At 49.7% G+C, this 16555-nt stretch overlaps 1 protein-coding gene across 1 annotated transcript in view; it reads right to left on the bottom strand.

The window, feature by feature from the left end:
* LIMD1 (LIM domain containing 1) overlaps window positions 1-6346 on the bottom strand; it is a 71993-nt gene extending 65647 nt beyond the window's left edge. The window contains exon 1 of the mRNA XM_059939418.1: window positions 4225-6346. Coding sequence (XP_059795401.1) covers window positions 4225-5611 — 1387 coding nt within the window. The 5' untranslated portion in view covers window positions 5612-6346. The remainder of the gene's footprint in view (window positions 1-4224) is intronic.
* Between the last annotated feature and the right edge of the window lie 10209 nt (window positions 6347-16555).

The raw sequence follows: 16555 nt of genomic DNA, 5'->3' as shown, positions 1-16555 counted from the left end.
CAAATGCCCAGGAAGGGGTCCAGGTAAGCAACCCAAACATCAACTTTGCTTTGCTTCTGGCTAGAATTACACCGACTCTGATGATGACTGTTAATATTACCCTGATTCTCTCTGGCAAGAGCCCTGTATCCATAGATATTCTTCTATTCAGAAGTAAAATTTCATCCTTATGTAATAAATGCAGTGTGTTGGACAGACAAAATCTTTCAAGTAACACCAGATCTAGAGAAGGGAAAGACATCTGCCGATGTGAGCCCCTCAACCAGCCAAAAGCCTCGTACTGTGGATGAGCGGGGAGGCCTGGAAGGGACAGTTTGTTCAAGGTCCCACAGCAGGGCTGGGCCACACACTGACGGCCAGGTGCTCAGAGGAGAGACGCCCTCCTTGGCCACGTGGCCAGTCCCGTTAGAGCGGCTGGAAGCTCAGCTGCCAAAGCAGGTGGGGGCAGGCCCTCTCCTATATGATGGGCAGTGGGGTCCCTGGCATGACCTCTGCGGAGGGCAACTAGGCAACATTTAAAGGCCACAAAGCCCCCAGCCCTGCAACCTACCCCCCGCCCCGCCCCCGGGAGTCTGTCACAAAGCTAGGCTTTCACCTTGCAGCTGGCCCTTCTGAAGTCCACCATGAGGCTGCTTACGTGACCTGGGGCACATCCACAGAGGGTGACACTGAGCCAACTCAACGCGTGCTGATGCAGAACAGCTGCCAAGACGCACTGTTCAGAGGGAAAGGCAAAGAGCAGGTGGACAGCAGGCCCACAGAGAGATACACACACATATACACTCATCACACCAGGATGCTCGGCTAGAAACCGGGGTGAGAAAGAGACTAATTTTTCACTCTATGTGTTTTTGTGTCTTTTGAATATTCTACATGTGAATGTAATGCTTAGTCAAAAAATAACTTAAATATGATTCCCTCTATATGCAATATCTAGAATAGGTAAAGCCAGAGAGAGAGAATGTACATTGGCAGTTGCCAGGGGCTGGGAGAGTTGGAGGATTGGGAAGCAACTGATTTATGGGGGTGGGTTTCCTCTGGGGGTGATAAAAATGTTTTGCAACTAGATAGGGATGGTGTTTGCACAACATGGCGAACGCGCTAAATGCCACTCATTACTTTTTAAATTAATTCCAAATTAATTAAAATGATTAATTTTATGTTATAGGAAGTTCACCTCATTTAAGGAAAAAACAACCATAAAAATAAATAGATAAATAAAGCAGGCTTTCACATCTGTGCTTGGGAGGCAGCTGGGCAATGCTGGTTAGAAGAATGGGCAGGGAGCCCCAACTGTGGGGCTCAGACCCAGCTACACCCAGTCCCCCCTGTGAGACCTGGGATCAATAATCTAACCTCTCTGAGCTTCAGTTTCCAGGTTGGTGAAATGGGCTTCCTAAGATTACATGAGTAAATTAAACAGTGTCTAGCACATTGCCTGGCACGGCCCAGGTCCCGGGGCCTCTGCTCTTGCTGTCTGCCCTGCTGGGAACGCCCTTTCCCTGGGCAGACTCGGACTCAGGGTTCACCCCCTTGCCTCCTTCAAGCCTAGCTCCAATGCCACCTTCTCGATGGGATCTTCCCTGACCACCTGATTTAAAACCAGAAACCTCCCTGCCACTCCCTGCCCGGAAGCTCCATCCTCTCCTCTTCCTATTTCTCTCCCTCATACTTGCTTATTTATTTTGTTCATCTCCTGTCTCCCTCTATTGCACTGTCTGCTCTGGGGAAGCAGGGGTTTCTGTCTGTCCCATTCATTATGTACCCCATGGCCCAAAGTAGGCACTCAATAAACATGGGCTAAATGAATGGCTAGTGTTAGCCAGTATCTCTGCTCTGAGGCAGTGTATAAACTTGCCTCCCTGAAAAAATAAAACTGCTGTTTTGTTGTTTAATGAGCTTGAATTAAAAATTCAAGATAAATACTGTATTTCATGTGTATGTGGAATCTAAAAAAACAACACAAGTGAACAAACACAACAAAACATAAACAGAGTTATAGATACAAACAGGTGGTTGCCTGAGGGGAGAGGGGTAGGGAAGGAAAGAAATAGGTGAGGGAAAGAGGTACAAACTTCCAGTTGCAAAACAAATGAGTCATGGGTATGAAATGTACAGTGTGGGGAATATAGTCAATAACTACATACTATCTTTGTAAGGTGACATATCGTAACTAGGCTTATCATGGTGATCAGTTTGGAATGTACAGAAATACCGAATCACTGTGTTGTGTAATAGGAACTAACATAGTGTTGTAGGTCAATTATACTTCAAAAACAAACTCATAGAAAAAGAGATAAGATTTGTGGCTACCAGAGGTGGGAGGGGGGTGGAGCGGGAGAGGGGGAATTGAACAAAGGCAGTCAAAGGTATAAACTTCCAGTTATAAGGTATATAAGTAGTAGGGGTGTAATGTATAACATGATAAATATAATTAACTCTGCTGTGTGTTACAGATGAAAGTTAAGAGAGTAACTCCTGAGTTCTCATCACAAGGAAGAAGTATTTTTTCCTATTTCTTTAATTTGTACCTATATGAGACGATGGATGGTCACTAACCTTATTGTGATCATCACTTCATGATGCATGTAAATCAAATCATTATGCTGTACACCTTAAACTAATACAATGCTGTGTCAATTATATCTCAATAAAACTGGAAGAAAAAAATTCAACAACAGTTTGAACTAAAAAAACCCACAGTTTTTCCAGCCAAGTGTTATTCCCAAAGTGGGGGATTTGCAAAGGAGAAGAGATGGTTCAGAGTAAGAGGGTGCTATGTGCTCTAAAACATAAACCAGTAAACAGTTCACAGTAAGAGGGTGCCCTAAAACATAAGCCAGTAAACAGTCACCCCGACCTCTGACTGCCCAGGGTGGTGTGAGAGCTGTTCCTGCGAGGCTCTCATGAGAAGCGAGAACACAGTGCTAGCTTGAGTGCCTCGGACCCCAACCCTCCAAGCACCTTGGGACAGAATCACTCACTGACGCAGAATGAGGCAGACGGAAAGGAGCAAGCCGGTCACCCTCCATGTCCAGGGCCTTCCCGGACCCTGCCTGGCAGAGCTGCCACCCCAGCGACACTCAGCTTCCCAGGGCTCACAGGCCTCATGTGGGGAAATCGTGACCTCAGTTGTGCAGAGTTCAAAAATGAAAAAATAAAATAAAATAAAACCAACCCTCAGACTCTTCTAAAAGTATAGGCTGTCTTTCTAGTTAGCTCTCCTATGAGACGGCTACATCATTACTCAACAGAAGCATATCACTGCTTTCCTGCTGCCTCCAAACCCTGTGAGGAGAAAAAAGCTGAAGCTAGCAGTCTCCAAGAGTTTGTGGCTTTAAAAGAGAAGAAAACAAAACTTGCAAGTTGGAGTGAAACCAGCAAGAAGCATCTTCCATCCTCCTGGGAGCCACGACTGGGGGTGTAACCTGGCTGCCAGCTGGAAGCCGGGGCTGGGTGGGTAGGGGGAGTGGGGGCAGCGGGTCCTGAGTTAGAAGGTACCTAATGCACAGGTCTCAAATTTCCCAGAAGGTCAGGATCCCGGGCTGGCTTGTGAAAATGCCGATTGCTGGGTCCCACCCACCCCACAGTTTCTGATGCCGTAGGTCTGGGGTGCGGCCTAAGAATTTGCATTTCTAACTAGTTCCCAGGCTAAGGGTCCAAACTACACTTTGAGAACTACTGCTCTAGAACAAAGCCTTCCATGTCAGTGTTTCACCTCCCTCAATTGAACACAGAACCTGCAGGCAGACACGCGCGCACACAGGGAGCCGCAGAGAGCCCCTGCCCGACCACTAGTCCTCAAACAGCCAGAGCCACCTGGCCCAGCCAACTACAGACGGAACACTCACAGGGTACCTGGACCTAAGAAGCCCATTCAAGTCCTGCCTGAGCCGGTCACTGAGAGAGGCTCTAAGTCACCCCCAAAACCTTTGAAATCCAAAATCACAGCATTTCCCTTTTGGGGGAGCAGTCATGAGTAATCCCGCCCTTCGCACATGGGTAACCCCCGGCTGCAAGATCATCCGCTTTCTGCCTAGGGATACTTTCAAGTTTCTTTTCAAGTTTCAGAAGAAGCAGCTGAAAGAGGAACACACACACACACAAAAAGGCAGGCCACTCAAGGAGAGCTACAGCATCCCTGGTGGGGGGCACTTCCCCCAAATGCCCAAATGCAGGGACTCCATCACCCACCATGGGCAGTCGCACCCGTCTCTCACTCACCAAAGTAATCGGCCTTCGGGTGAGCATCCATCTCACGCTCCAGACGCTGGGTGAGGGCTTCTAATTTCAATTCGGCAGCCGTGGGTCCAAGCTCAGGGCCCGGGATGAGGGTCTGGCAGGGCAGTCTCACCCTGGGGGAACCGGGGCTCTCTGGGAGCACAGGCCCCAGGCTGCCATCAGAGGACCAGCCAGAGGGACTTTCTTTACAAGATAACTCAGGCAGGGTGGACATCACTGGATGGACAAGGCTGAGCTTGGGACCAGCGCCAGCGTCTGTACAGCCAGGCTTGGGACCCGGCCCAGGGACTGCACCCAGCTGCATATTGTCCATGCTGGCTAGCGAGGATGAAGGGGCAGAGCTAGAGAGGTAAGATTTGGGGCCATCCTGGAACCAGGGTTGAGGGTCCACAGTGGGTTTGGGCATCATGCCTGAAACCTCACTCCCTACCCCCGAGTTTGTTCTTGGAAGAGGTCCCTGACTGGAGCGGTTCAGGGCCAGGGGCGCTGAGAAAGAAGGGGTCCTGGGCTGAGCAGGTCTCGGTAGGGCCCCGTTCTCTGGGCCTGGGGAGGGGAGGCCAGGGCTCACTCGCTGGGAGGAGGCGGTGGTCCAAAGAGCTGCTGGCTTCTCACTGCTGTGGCCACCAACACCACCATCCTGGCTGCTCTGCAATGACCTGCTGGAGCTCGGGGAAAGCTGCAGCTGGTATAGGTGATGGTCCCTGGAGGGTGTGGACAGTGGCGGGCCACTCCCTGGCGTGCCAGACCACCCACTTCCTACACCCAGCCTGATGCTGGGGGACACTGCTGGTTCATCGCCCCAGCTGGGGCTTGCCAAAAAGAGGTTGTCATAATAGTCTCCGTGGGTGAGGCAGGAAGGATCCTCACAGGGGCCCGGCCGATGGAAAGCAGACATCTCAGAACTCGCCACGCTCTCCTTGGAGCCACAGTCCTGGCTGCCTTGCCTCGCGCCACGGACACACAGCTTGGCCCTCTGTTCCTGGGGTGGGGACAAGGGCTGCCCAGCCGCGATGGTTGTGGCTGTCCCAGGGGCCACTGTCGAGGCAGCGAGAGGAGGCTTTGCAGCGCCATCCCCCGTCACCTTGCTGCCCCCATCAGCTTCCCGGTGGGCCTGTGGGCCCAGGCGGCCCCCACCATTCACGGGACCTCGGCTCCCCCTGGGCAGGGTCTCCTCCTGCAAGAGCTGGTGCGGCTGGTGCAGGTGGATTTTGGCCATCTTGGTGGCAAACACCCTGCGTGTTTCCTCAAACTCCGGGTTGTTGCTTGCACCCTTGTCCACTCGGAAGAGTCCATCCTTGGAGGCCTCATACATGTTCAGGTCCTCAATGAATTTACTGGCCTCCAGGCCCAGGTCGTCATACTTATCCATGTTGCTGACAAGTGTCCGGGCCTAGCCTAGATGCTGGGTATTGAGTGTGTGGAGGTGGGCCGGTGGAGGTGCTGGCGAAGGGCAGAGACTCACGTCCAGCCCAGGACAGGCAAGGCCTTCCACCTGCCCAGCATGAGAGTCATGACCCCAGGCCTTAGAGTCCAGCCGACGGTGAGGCCTCAAACTCACTTGGACCAAGTTTGCTTCCAATTCCCTTTCCTCTCAGAGGTGTCCACGTGGGGGCAGCTGGTGGCGCTTCGCTGTCCGAGCTGGCTGTGAGTTCTTTTCTCTGTTTCAAATCATAAAAGGAAAAAGAAATAAGGGGGGTGAAAAAATCACATCTTCCTTAAGCAACCAAACTCGGAAACCCACAAGGCAGCAGCCGCTGGACGGGGTTAAGTCGCTCAGAGCGAAGAGCGCAGAGGCCGCGGACCCGCCGGGCCGGAGCAAAGGCGCGGCGGCGGGAGGCGCTGGAACGTCCCGGGCGCTCGGTCCTCCGCTGCTTTCCCTGGTGGCGCGGAGCTGCGATCCTGGCCGGCGCGGAGAGAGATCAGGGCCCGGGGCACACGGGCCGGCCGGGCCCCGGCAGGAAGTTCACGGCAGCCGGGCGGGCGGCCTATTGTCCGATGGCGGCGGTGGCTGGGCGCGCGCGGACCGGAGGGCGGCGGGACGCGGAAGTGAGCGCGCCGGACGCCGTCCCTGCAGCTCGGTCGCCGGCCGGGCACGTCGCGGGCCTGCGAAGAGGCGGAGGCGGAGGAGGAGGCCGAGGGGCGGGGGCGCCGGCAAGGGGCGGGGTCGGCGCGCGCAGAGGCTGGCGCCCCCGGGCAGGCCTGCGCCCGACCGGTCTGGGGAACCTGGAGGTGTGTCCCGCGCGCCTCTTCCAGCGCTCGAGCCCGGGGATGGCGCCGAGTTCCCCGCCGCCGCTGCGGCCCCCTGAGAAGCCCGGCCCAGCTCCGGTCCTCGGGCAGGGCTGGGCGGGGGCCACTCCGTGGAGACGGCTGGCAGGCGGCCTGGACAGCTTGCGTGGAGACGAGACGTGCCGCTTGGAGTTTGCGGGAGTCTGGAGGGCGCGCGCTTCTCTCCCCACCGTGCCTCAGTTTCCCAGGTGGGAAGCCAACCCCTTGTGCCGCCTCTGCCCCAGCCGTACCCTCCACCCTACACAGGGATGCAGGATTGGCGACCCAGGGTGTCACCGTGGGCTGGCCCAAGTCCTCCTAGACAGGTAGGGAGACTGAGGCACCGAGGGGGAAGTGTCCAAGATGCCATCGTGACCAGCAAAGCGTGGATGCGAGCCCAAGTCCTCTGAAAGGGGGTTAAAAGTCATGTTGTTGCCCGGAGCGCGCTTATTTGAGGTCCTCTGTGCGGCAATAAAAACACGTGCCCTGGTGGCTCGTTATTCACGAGGGGACTCCTGACCCCCCGAATAGATCCACGCGACTCTGAGGGCGCCGGGCCTGACTCCTGGGCGCCCTCGCATGGCCCAGCACTCCCTGCACCACCTCCGAGGGGACCCTGGAGAGGTTTCATTTCCTGAACAGCAGCCAGCGTGATCCCAAGGCAAATACCAGACCAGTCACTTCCGTGCTAAAACCCTCAATGCTTACCCCGCATTTGGATTGAAATCGGCCCCCTCCCACGGCCTTCCTGCCCTGGCGGGCCCTGCCTCCACCCCCTCCCCCTTCCGGATTTGGGGGTCTTCCTTCCCTGCCTGCTAGCTGCAGGAGCTTCCTGGTGTCTGCCGAGAGCTGGCCCTTGAACTTCCCTTGAACTTCTCCGTGGCTCATCCTTACCGTCACTGCCAAAATCACCTCCTCCTAGAGCCCTTCTTTTTCGGCACCCTCTTCATTTCCTGATCAGTTCTGATCACTATTTATATTTACCTGTTTACATGTGGGTTTTTTTGGTGGTTGGTTGGTTTTCCACCCCATTAGACCATATCTGTATGTCCAGTGTATGTATGTTGTAGTACCTAATGGTTGCATAAGTGAATTAGTGAATCTGTTTGCCAGGGTTGTAACAAGGAACAAAAAATGTAATACACATGTCAGTTCTTTGTACTCTGTAAATCCAAAGTGTGGTTCGTGGGCCAGTAGACTGGAATCACCAGGGAGCCTGTTGAAAACGCAAAATCTCACAGCCCTGCCTCCCCCGCCCCCATCCTGCTGAACCAGAATCTGCATTTTTAACAAGATTCCTAAATGGTTTGCACAGTAAAGTTTGAGAAGCACTACTGTAAAGAACTATACTAGAATGAGGTATTTATATTTTTAAAATATCTTTTTCTATCTGCAAAAGTAATACATGTTTACAATAACAACTTTGAACAATTCAGAGATACATCAAGTTTTAAAAGTTGCCCGCAATCCCCTTGTTCAGAGGCAATCACTGTTAAACAGCCCTTAGGTATTCAGTAATACTTGTTATTTAATAACTGGATTTACTCATAACCTACCTGAGTGATTTGCTTGTGAAATTTCTAGAACACTGGTTTTCGAAGTATGGTCCCAGAACGAGCAGCAGTACCATCGCCTGGAACTGGTCTATATCAGTGGTTCCCAAACTGCAACGCGCATCACAATTCCTTAGGGAGCTTATTCAACGCTGGTTGCTGGGACCTACCCCCAGAGTCTCTGATTCAGCAGCTCTGAGGTGGAGCCTAAGAATCTGCATCTCTAACAAGTTCCCAGGTGATGCTGATGCTGCTGGGACCACACTTGAGAACCACTGGTCTAGAGTCCCAAGTCCTGAGCTTCCTAGAAGCACTGTGGCAATGACCCTTGGTGCCCAGAGCGGTGAGGACATCTATCAAAGTGGAAGGCTGTGGCCCGCTTTGCCTGACCCTCAGTATTGGGGAAGGAGCTAACGAAGCACTGGGAACACGCAGCCATCCCCCTGCAAAGTCTAGCAAGCCCAGAGCCAGCTTCCTGTGTGCTCAGTTATGATAGCTGGGACCCTGGTACTACAAGAGCCATAGACACCAGCCAGCACCTCTTTAGAATCAGTCTTCTCTTTTCGTCCTAGCTTGGCAGCTGCCGGGGCCCACCATCCTTGGTCCTCTTCTAAGCCCCCATACCCCCATTTTGGCTTGCCTGGAACGCTCAGAGTTGTGGACTTTACTCCCCACTCCCACTGCAATTCTAGAAGCAGCTGCACCAACTCCACCAACTAAACACATAGACCTAAACCCACAATCCACATATTTCCTGGCCAGACTATCTTGTCCCCTCTTAGCGAATACCTTATACCTTTACAAAACAGCTTATAAAGATGGCATCTCATGAGCATTGGACCACATAGTATACCACCTGAAAGGGTACTTAGAAATGCTAGACGTCGCCAGGAGACTGCTGGGTGTTTTACTGCTGCTGTTTAATGCTTAAGGGGCAGAGACATTTTCAAATTCTGGGCCCAGCATTTAGAATCCCAGCTGTGGTTATTTAATATAGGCCAGTTTTGCCTGTACCATATGCTCAGAAATGTCTGTTGGTTAATAGCTCAAAAAATGTGTTAATACTTGCACACCAGCTGTTTAAAAAGCAAGATACTGAAGAGCTAAATTTTTTTTTTTTTTTTTTTTTTTTTTTTTTTTTTAGAATTTATTTATTTATGACTGTGTTGAGTCTTCGTCTCTGTGCGAGAGCTTTCTCCAGTTGCGGCAAGTGGGGACCACTCTTCATCGCGGTGCGCGGGCCTCTCACTATCGCGGCCTCTCTTGTTGCGGAGCACAGGCTCCAGACGCGCAGGCTCAGCAATTGTGGCTCACGGGCCCAGTTGCTCCGTGGCATGCGGGATCTTCCCAGACCAGGGCTCAAACCCGTGTCCCCTGCACTGGCAGGCAGACTCTCAACCACTGCGCCACCAGGGAAGCCCAAGAGCTAAATATTTTTATCAGTAAGTAGGTGAGCATGGATGGTTCTGTGTAAGTGCTTACCAATAATGTTTTGTTTTGTTGTATTGCATTTTGCTGGGTGAGAAATGTCCTACATACTATTTTACCTGTAAAGCCATTTCTATATAACAAAAGCCATCATCAACACAGAACTTTCCTTTAAGTCTGTTTTCCTTGAAGTCTGTTTACATGAGCACGAGGATGTAAAGATTGCCTGCCCACGACACACTCTCGAAACGTAGAATTTTCACCTTGACCGGCCCAGAGTCTCAGTGACATCAATCAGATCATGTCCCTTCGCAGCTCCAAACCCTCCAGCAGCGTCCCAAACCACACTTAGAGTAAGACCCTCGCCTTGGACCCTATGTGATCGGGCCTCTTGCCACCCCTCCCGCCTAATTTCCCCTATCCCGCCTGCTTAGTCTGCTCCGGCTGCAGTGATTTCCCTGCCGCTCCTCGCCCAGCCCTTACCATGCATTCATTCATTCACCAAACAAACATTGCTGGGCACCTCTGATGCCCTGGGCCCTTTTCCAGGTGCTGGGGATGTGGCAGACAGCTGAACAAATTAGCAGACATCACTGTCCTATTTGGACTTACATCCCAGTAGGGGGGCGGAGTAGATAATCAACAAAATGGATACATGCCTTATAGAGGGTATTAGCAAGTGATGAGAGCTACGGAGAAAAATGAAGCTGGGAAGAGGACATACAGAGGGGGTGCCACTTTCAATACAATGGTCAGGGAAAGTGTCCCTGAGAAAGTGACACCTGAGCAAAGACTTGGAGAAGAGCATAAGGAGAGAGGTTAGAGACAGGCAGCCATCTGAACAACTCTTCCCAAGAGTTTTGTTGGGTAAAGTGGAATGGAGGGAAAAGTGCCACTAAGAGAGAGTTAAAAAAAAATTTTTTTTTCAATATGGGAAATGGTACTGCCTGTTTCTATGCAGATGTGAATGAGGTAGTGGCTGGGGAAAGGAGAATTGCTAATATAGGAGAGAGAGAGGAGGATTTGGGGAGTGGCATGCCTGAGAAGCAAAGGGGGGCTGGGCTCCCCTGTACATTTCTTCCATGGTAATAAGGAGCAAGGATTTGGGCAATAATCTGATCGGTAAGTATGTAAGGTGTTGGCATCTTGGAGTGGTAGGTAGCTCTTCTGATTAATTTTCTCAGTGGGATAGGAGGTAAAGAGAGTTAGCTGAGAGTGAGGCCAGGGAGTTGTTGCTAGGAACTGGCCATCTAGGGGAATGAGAGAGTGAATGGGCTGGAGAAGCATTTGTGATGGAAGCATGAAGCTTCCTCTGTGCTCCCCACCCCAGATCCTGGGCCTGAATTGCTACGAGGCCAGCCAGCATGGGGCACGTGTCTCTCCAGAGGAGGTTCAGCTGCACGGATGTGGGTGTGGAGTAGGTGGAGAGTTGGGTCTAACCAGGGCTGGCTTTTGCCAAGTGAGTGCAACGTAACTAGAGTGGGCAAGAGAGTTGCAGTCTCTCTGCCTAGAATCTGCTCCCCAGATATGCCCGTGACTCCTTCACTTACAGTCCTCAGGTCTCCACTCAACACTCACTCCCCTGGGAAGTCTGAATGCCCCTCTCTCCATCCCCATCCCTACCTGCCACAGCAGTGAACGGCTGTCTCCTCAGGAGGCCAACTTCACAAGGCCACAGATCTTTGCGCATTTTGTTCATCGCTCTATCCCAGGAACCTAGAACAGTGCCTGGCACTGTTCCCCAAATGCTTGGTAAGTGAATGCATGAGCCACATCAAAAAAGGGAGTACAAACGTTACCATCTATAGGTGGAAAGACTTAATTGGACTTAATGGTGACCCAGATTCAGAGAAGCAAAAAAAAGGAGGCTGTATTATTACTCTTGTAACTGTATGTCACTGCAAACCTTCTGCAGATCTTGTTTGATTTCCTTGTACCAAATATTTGATCTGCATCGCATATCATATATCTTGCTAGTCAAGAGTATGACTACATAGAATTGTAGGTGTGTGTGTTTGAAAGTATAAAGGATATTGGACTTAAGAACATCTGTTTGCATGCATACATATATGTTTTTTATGTAAGTGTGTATAAAGAATTATTGACTAAACGGCATTTGAAAAACACTCATCCAATAGGCTGTAGGCAGTAAACGGTGCTCAGACAGCCTATGAATTACCAGGGGGCCCAGGAGGCAAAGGGCTCCTGTCTTTGGACAGAGCCCTGCTTATTTTGCAGTTAACTGAAAGGGCCTCTCTGTCACTTTTGCTTGGCTACAGGGAACGTCCCTGCACACAATGCTGTGTGTGTCCTAAAGCTGGAGGGCTACTTCAGGGAGAGCTCTGAAAAGAATCTTTGTATTTCAGCCAGGCAAATGGATGAAGAAATAAGAACCCAGGTTCCTTTGGGCTCTTTCCATCCCACCGATCCCTAAAGCAGGCCAGGAAGCCCTGGTCCTTCCAAATCTGTTTCCTGAACCTTAGGCTTTTCTGGTCCCAAGTTTCACTGTGGAATTGTCCCATGAATGGAGAGAAGCAACTGCGATGAAGGCCCTTTCCTGGTGCTTCTAACGAGGCTTTGTCTCATGATTGTCTCCCCGGGAAAGCTGCCCAGGCCAGACCCAGATATTAGGACCATGACCTTGCTCTGTGTGTGCAGCCCCTGCCAGGCAACTGGAGCCCATCCTTCCCCAGTCTCAGTCCCACACCCTGGGCCTCCCGCCACACGGGGAGACCAGCTGCAGGCATGTGCCAGCCACAGGGCCCCACGTGGCTCCCCACACACCCACGGGGAGGGAGGCTGCCCCCTGGCCCTGGCCCAACCCCTCCCGGGCCATCTGCTCGGAGATCAGCGGAATATGTTTAACAGAACAATGAACTGGAATGAGTTTTGAATCAGCACCAATCTTCTGCTTACTTTTTTTTTTATTTTAAAGTAATACATGTATATGGCTTAAAATTCAAAAGGTGCAAATGAGCACCCAGTGGAAAAAGGAGTCCCTCCTGCCCCTGAGCCCCAGAGAGCCAGTGTCCCTCCAGAGACAACCACCGTCATATTACCAAAGTACACGGGCATGCGCATTTCTTTTTCTTAACACAGAAAGTAAAAGTGCACTGCCCCTTGCTTTTTGCATTTAACAATACTCTTGGAAATCTTTTCACATCATTTCACATGCAGCTGCCTCATTCTTTCAGAGGGCTAATATTTCTGTCTTTGGGTGAGTCATGGATTTCTTAACCAGTCTCCTATTCACAGAAATGTAGGCTGCTTCCAGGCTTTTGCTATTACGTATTCTGTGGCCATGACTGACTTATAAACCATACCACACCTGTGCAAGCATAGCCGTGGGATAAACACCCCCGAGGCAGGTATATTCTTGAGAACTCCACCATGCTGCCTGGATTTCTTCATCGACAACAAGGAGCTCTGCCTTGTTTTCTGCTGGTTACCATCTCACTGGGGTCAGGGTTAGAACCGTTGATGAGTCATAACAAGAACAACGATTATTAAAAACGTCATAGCACCTACGCTTTGCCCAGCACCGTTCTCTGTATTCTACATATGTTACAGTGTTGAATCCTCCCAACAGCTCATGAGATAGGTTCTATTATCCCCTCCTTTATACAGGTGAGGAAATTGAGGCACAGAGGAGGTAAGGAACTTGCCTGAAATTCCACAGCTAGGAGGCATCTGGGATCGGAATCCAGGCAGCCCGGCTCTGTGCCACATCACCTCTCATAATGAAATCACCTAAGAAATCACTTGGCTACTGAAGCTGCTTCCAGGGTGTGAATATCAGTGGGTGCTTGCCTGCAAAGCCCGAATGGGAACTGTGTCTTCTGTTCCCAATACACTGTGTGTCTAGAGGGAGGACTGGATTAACCTGTAAGCTCTGTGACGGTAGGAACCAGCTCTGCCTTGTTCATCTTGGTACCTTGCATACTGCTCATTAGTTACTGTTGAATGAATGAATGAATATTATCCTGAATAATAATAATGCTAGTAATAGCTGATATTTATGGAGCACCAGCTAAGAGTTTGTCATAAATTATCTCATTTAATCCTCACAACAGCTCTCTGAAATAAATTCCATTATACTTCCATTTTACAGATGGAGAAACAGAGGCTCACAGAGGTTAAGTAAATTGCCCAAGGACGCACATCTGGTAAGTAGATGAGTTGGGATTTGATCCCTGGATGTCTGCTCTCTACCTCGAGTGATTTCTGAATGATGTCAGTCTGCACCTAAGTCTGTGAATCCACGAATTTCCCACCTAGGAATTGACCTCCACTGGGTGCAGCCTGAAGATAATAACCACACGTCCTTTTTAAAAAATTAAATAAACTTAATTTTTAGAGCAGTTTTAAGCTGAGTGGAAAGTACACTTTTGTGTACTCAGAAGTACAATTTTTAGCTTCATAGAAATATTGAGTGGAAAATACAGAGATTTCCTATATGCCTCCTGACCCTACACACATAGCCTCCTCCACTGTCAACATCCTGCACCAGAGTGGTGTATGTGTTACAGTCAATGAACTTATGTTAACACATCATTATCACCCAAAGTCCATAGTTTACATGAAGGCTCACTCTTGGTGTTGTACATTCTATGGGCTTGGACAAATGTAAAATGATGTGCGTCCACCATTATAGTATCATACAGAGTAGTTTCCCTGCTCTAAAAACCCTCTGCCAACTCATCTCTCCCTCTTCCCTAACCCCTGAAAACCACTGATCTTTTTCTGTCTCCATAGTTTTGCATTTTCCAGAATGTCATGTAGTTAGAATCATATAGTATGTAGGCTTTCCAGATTGGCTCCTTCATTTAGTAAATCCTCCATGTCTTTTCACACTTTAGGGTAAATAGGTTACAGTTTGTATTTGTGGGGAGGAAAGGCCAATAAAGTTTAAAGATAGAAAAAAGAAGGATAGCTAAAAATTAAACCATTGAGGGGCTTCCCTGGTGGCGCAGTGGTTAAGAATCCACCGGCCAATGCAGGGGATACGGATTCGAGCCCTGGTCCCGGAAGATCCCACATGCCGCGGAGCAGCTGGGCCCGTGCGCCACAACTACTGAGCCTGCGCATCTGGAGCCTGTGCTCCGCAACAAGAGAGGCTGCGATAGTGAGAGGCCCGCGCACTGCAATGAAGAGTGGCCCCCACTTGCCACACCTGGAGAAAGCCCTCACACAGAAACGAAGACCCAACACAGCCATAAATAAATAAATAAATAAATAAATAAAATTAAAAAAAAAAAAATTAAACCATTGAGTCTCTGGTCCACCTGAAAAAAACCAGGCAGAACAGAAGCAGAAGGTGGTCTGTCTACCAAAGGGCCCCCAAAGGGGGCTGTCAGCCCTTCACACAGGGCCCCAGGCTCACGCTTTAATCTCTGTCTTGAAGTGAAGGCAAACAGAGAAGCACCAAGATTGAAACAAGAAGACATTTATCACACAGCTTCATGCCTCTGTCCCTTTACCAGCCACATTGCCCATATTGGGCACAAGGAATTCATTAAAAAAAAAAAAAAATCCTGGGGGGGGAGGGATAAATTAGGAGACAAGGACCTACTGTATAGCACAGGGAACTCTACTCAACACTCTGTAATAACCTATATGGGAAAAGAATCTGAAAAAGAATAGATGTATGTATAATGTCTGAGTCAGGTTGCTGTACACCTAAAACAAACACAATATTGTAAATCAACTATACTCCAATTAAAAAAATAATAATCCTGTAATCATGCTATGAGTGTGGAAGTTTTGTGTGAGTTTGAGCATGTTAAACATACTATTTAGTTAAATGTAAATATTTAAAATATGCCACAAACTTTGAACTCTATTTTGATGCTATTTGTTTTCAAATATACTGGGAGTCTCAACGAATCAAAGCAGCCAGGACCTCTCTTGACCCTTAAGAGGCCCCATCTGCTTGGGATCTGGGAAAAAAGGAGCTAAAAAAGAGTGTGTGTCTCTGTTATCCAGCTCTGTTCCCGCAGAGAGGATCCAGAATGCTGGAACAGAATGACGAAGGATTGGGGGCATAGCACAGGGTTCCAGTGGGGACAGAGAGGGTACACCCAGCCCACCCAGGGCTGGCCCTCTGCTCTGAACGCTCCAGAAAGTTCTGTTACTGCTGCTAAGCATCCTGTCTTCTTTGTGAGACAGGAGATCAACTGTTGTAGGTTAATGAAACACAATTTTTTTTTTAACTTTATTTTATTTATTTATTTTTGGCTGCATTGGGTGTTCGTTGCTGCACACGGGCTTTCTCTAGTTGTGGTGAGCGGGGGCTACTCTTCGTTGTGGTGCGTGGGCTTCTCACTGCGGTGGCTTCTCTTGTTGCGGAGCACGGGCTCTGGGCACGCGGGCTTCAGTAGTTGTGGTGCACGGGCTTAGTTGCTCCGTGGCATGTGGGATCCTCCCGGACCAGGAATCAAACCCTTGTCCCCTGCATGGGCAGGCGGATTCTTAACCACTGTGCCACCAGGGAAGTCCCGGAGGCTGCATTTCTGACACCAGGGAACACGAGACCAGCCCCGGGTTGACTCTCTCTCCACTTTGTAAGTGGGTGGAAGAAATAAATTCTTATATTCTTAAGCCATTTATTTTGTGGTTCCTATTGCTTGAATCTAATTATGACTAACATAATCTTTAAGTTCTAACATGGAAAAATCAGCAAAGGCATGCATTAGGGGTTAAATTATGCCACCACCACCCACCTAAATTCATATAAAGAAGCCCTAACTCCTAGTAAACTGAAAATAGAGCTACAATATGATCCAGTAATCCCACCCCCGGGCATATATCCAGAGAAAACCACAATTCGAAAAGACACATGCACCCCCCATGTTCACTGCAGCACCACCTACAACAGCCAGGACATGGAAGCAACCCAAATGTCCATCAAAAGATGAACAGATAAAGAAGATGTGGAACACCACTAGCACAGTAGTATTTCACATCCTCTTTATCTACTACTAGTAATGCTACTTTTAGTAGCATTACTAGTAGCAATGGAATACTACTCAGCCATAAAAAAAGAATGAAATAATGCCATTTGCAGC

Source organism: Balaenoptera ricei, chromosome 11 (genome assembly GCF_028023285.1).
Source record: "Balaenoptera ricei isolate mBalRic1 chromosome 11, mBalRic1.hap2, whole genome shotgun sequence".
In the NCBI taxonomy this organism is placed as follows: domain Eukaryota; kingdom Metazoa; phylum Chordata; class Mammalia; order Artiodactyla; family Balaenopteridae; genus Balaenoptera; species Balaenoptera ricei.
The sequence above is the reverse complement of the archived record's forward strand: the minus strand, read 5'-3'. Positions and strand labels throughout refer to the sequence as shown.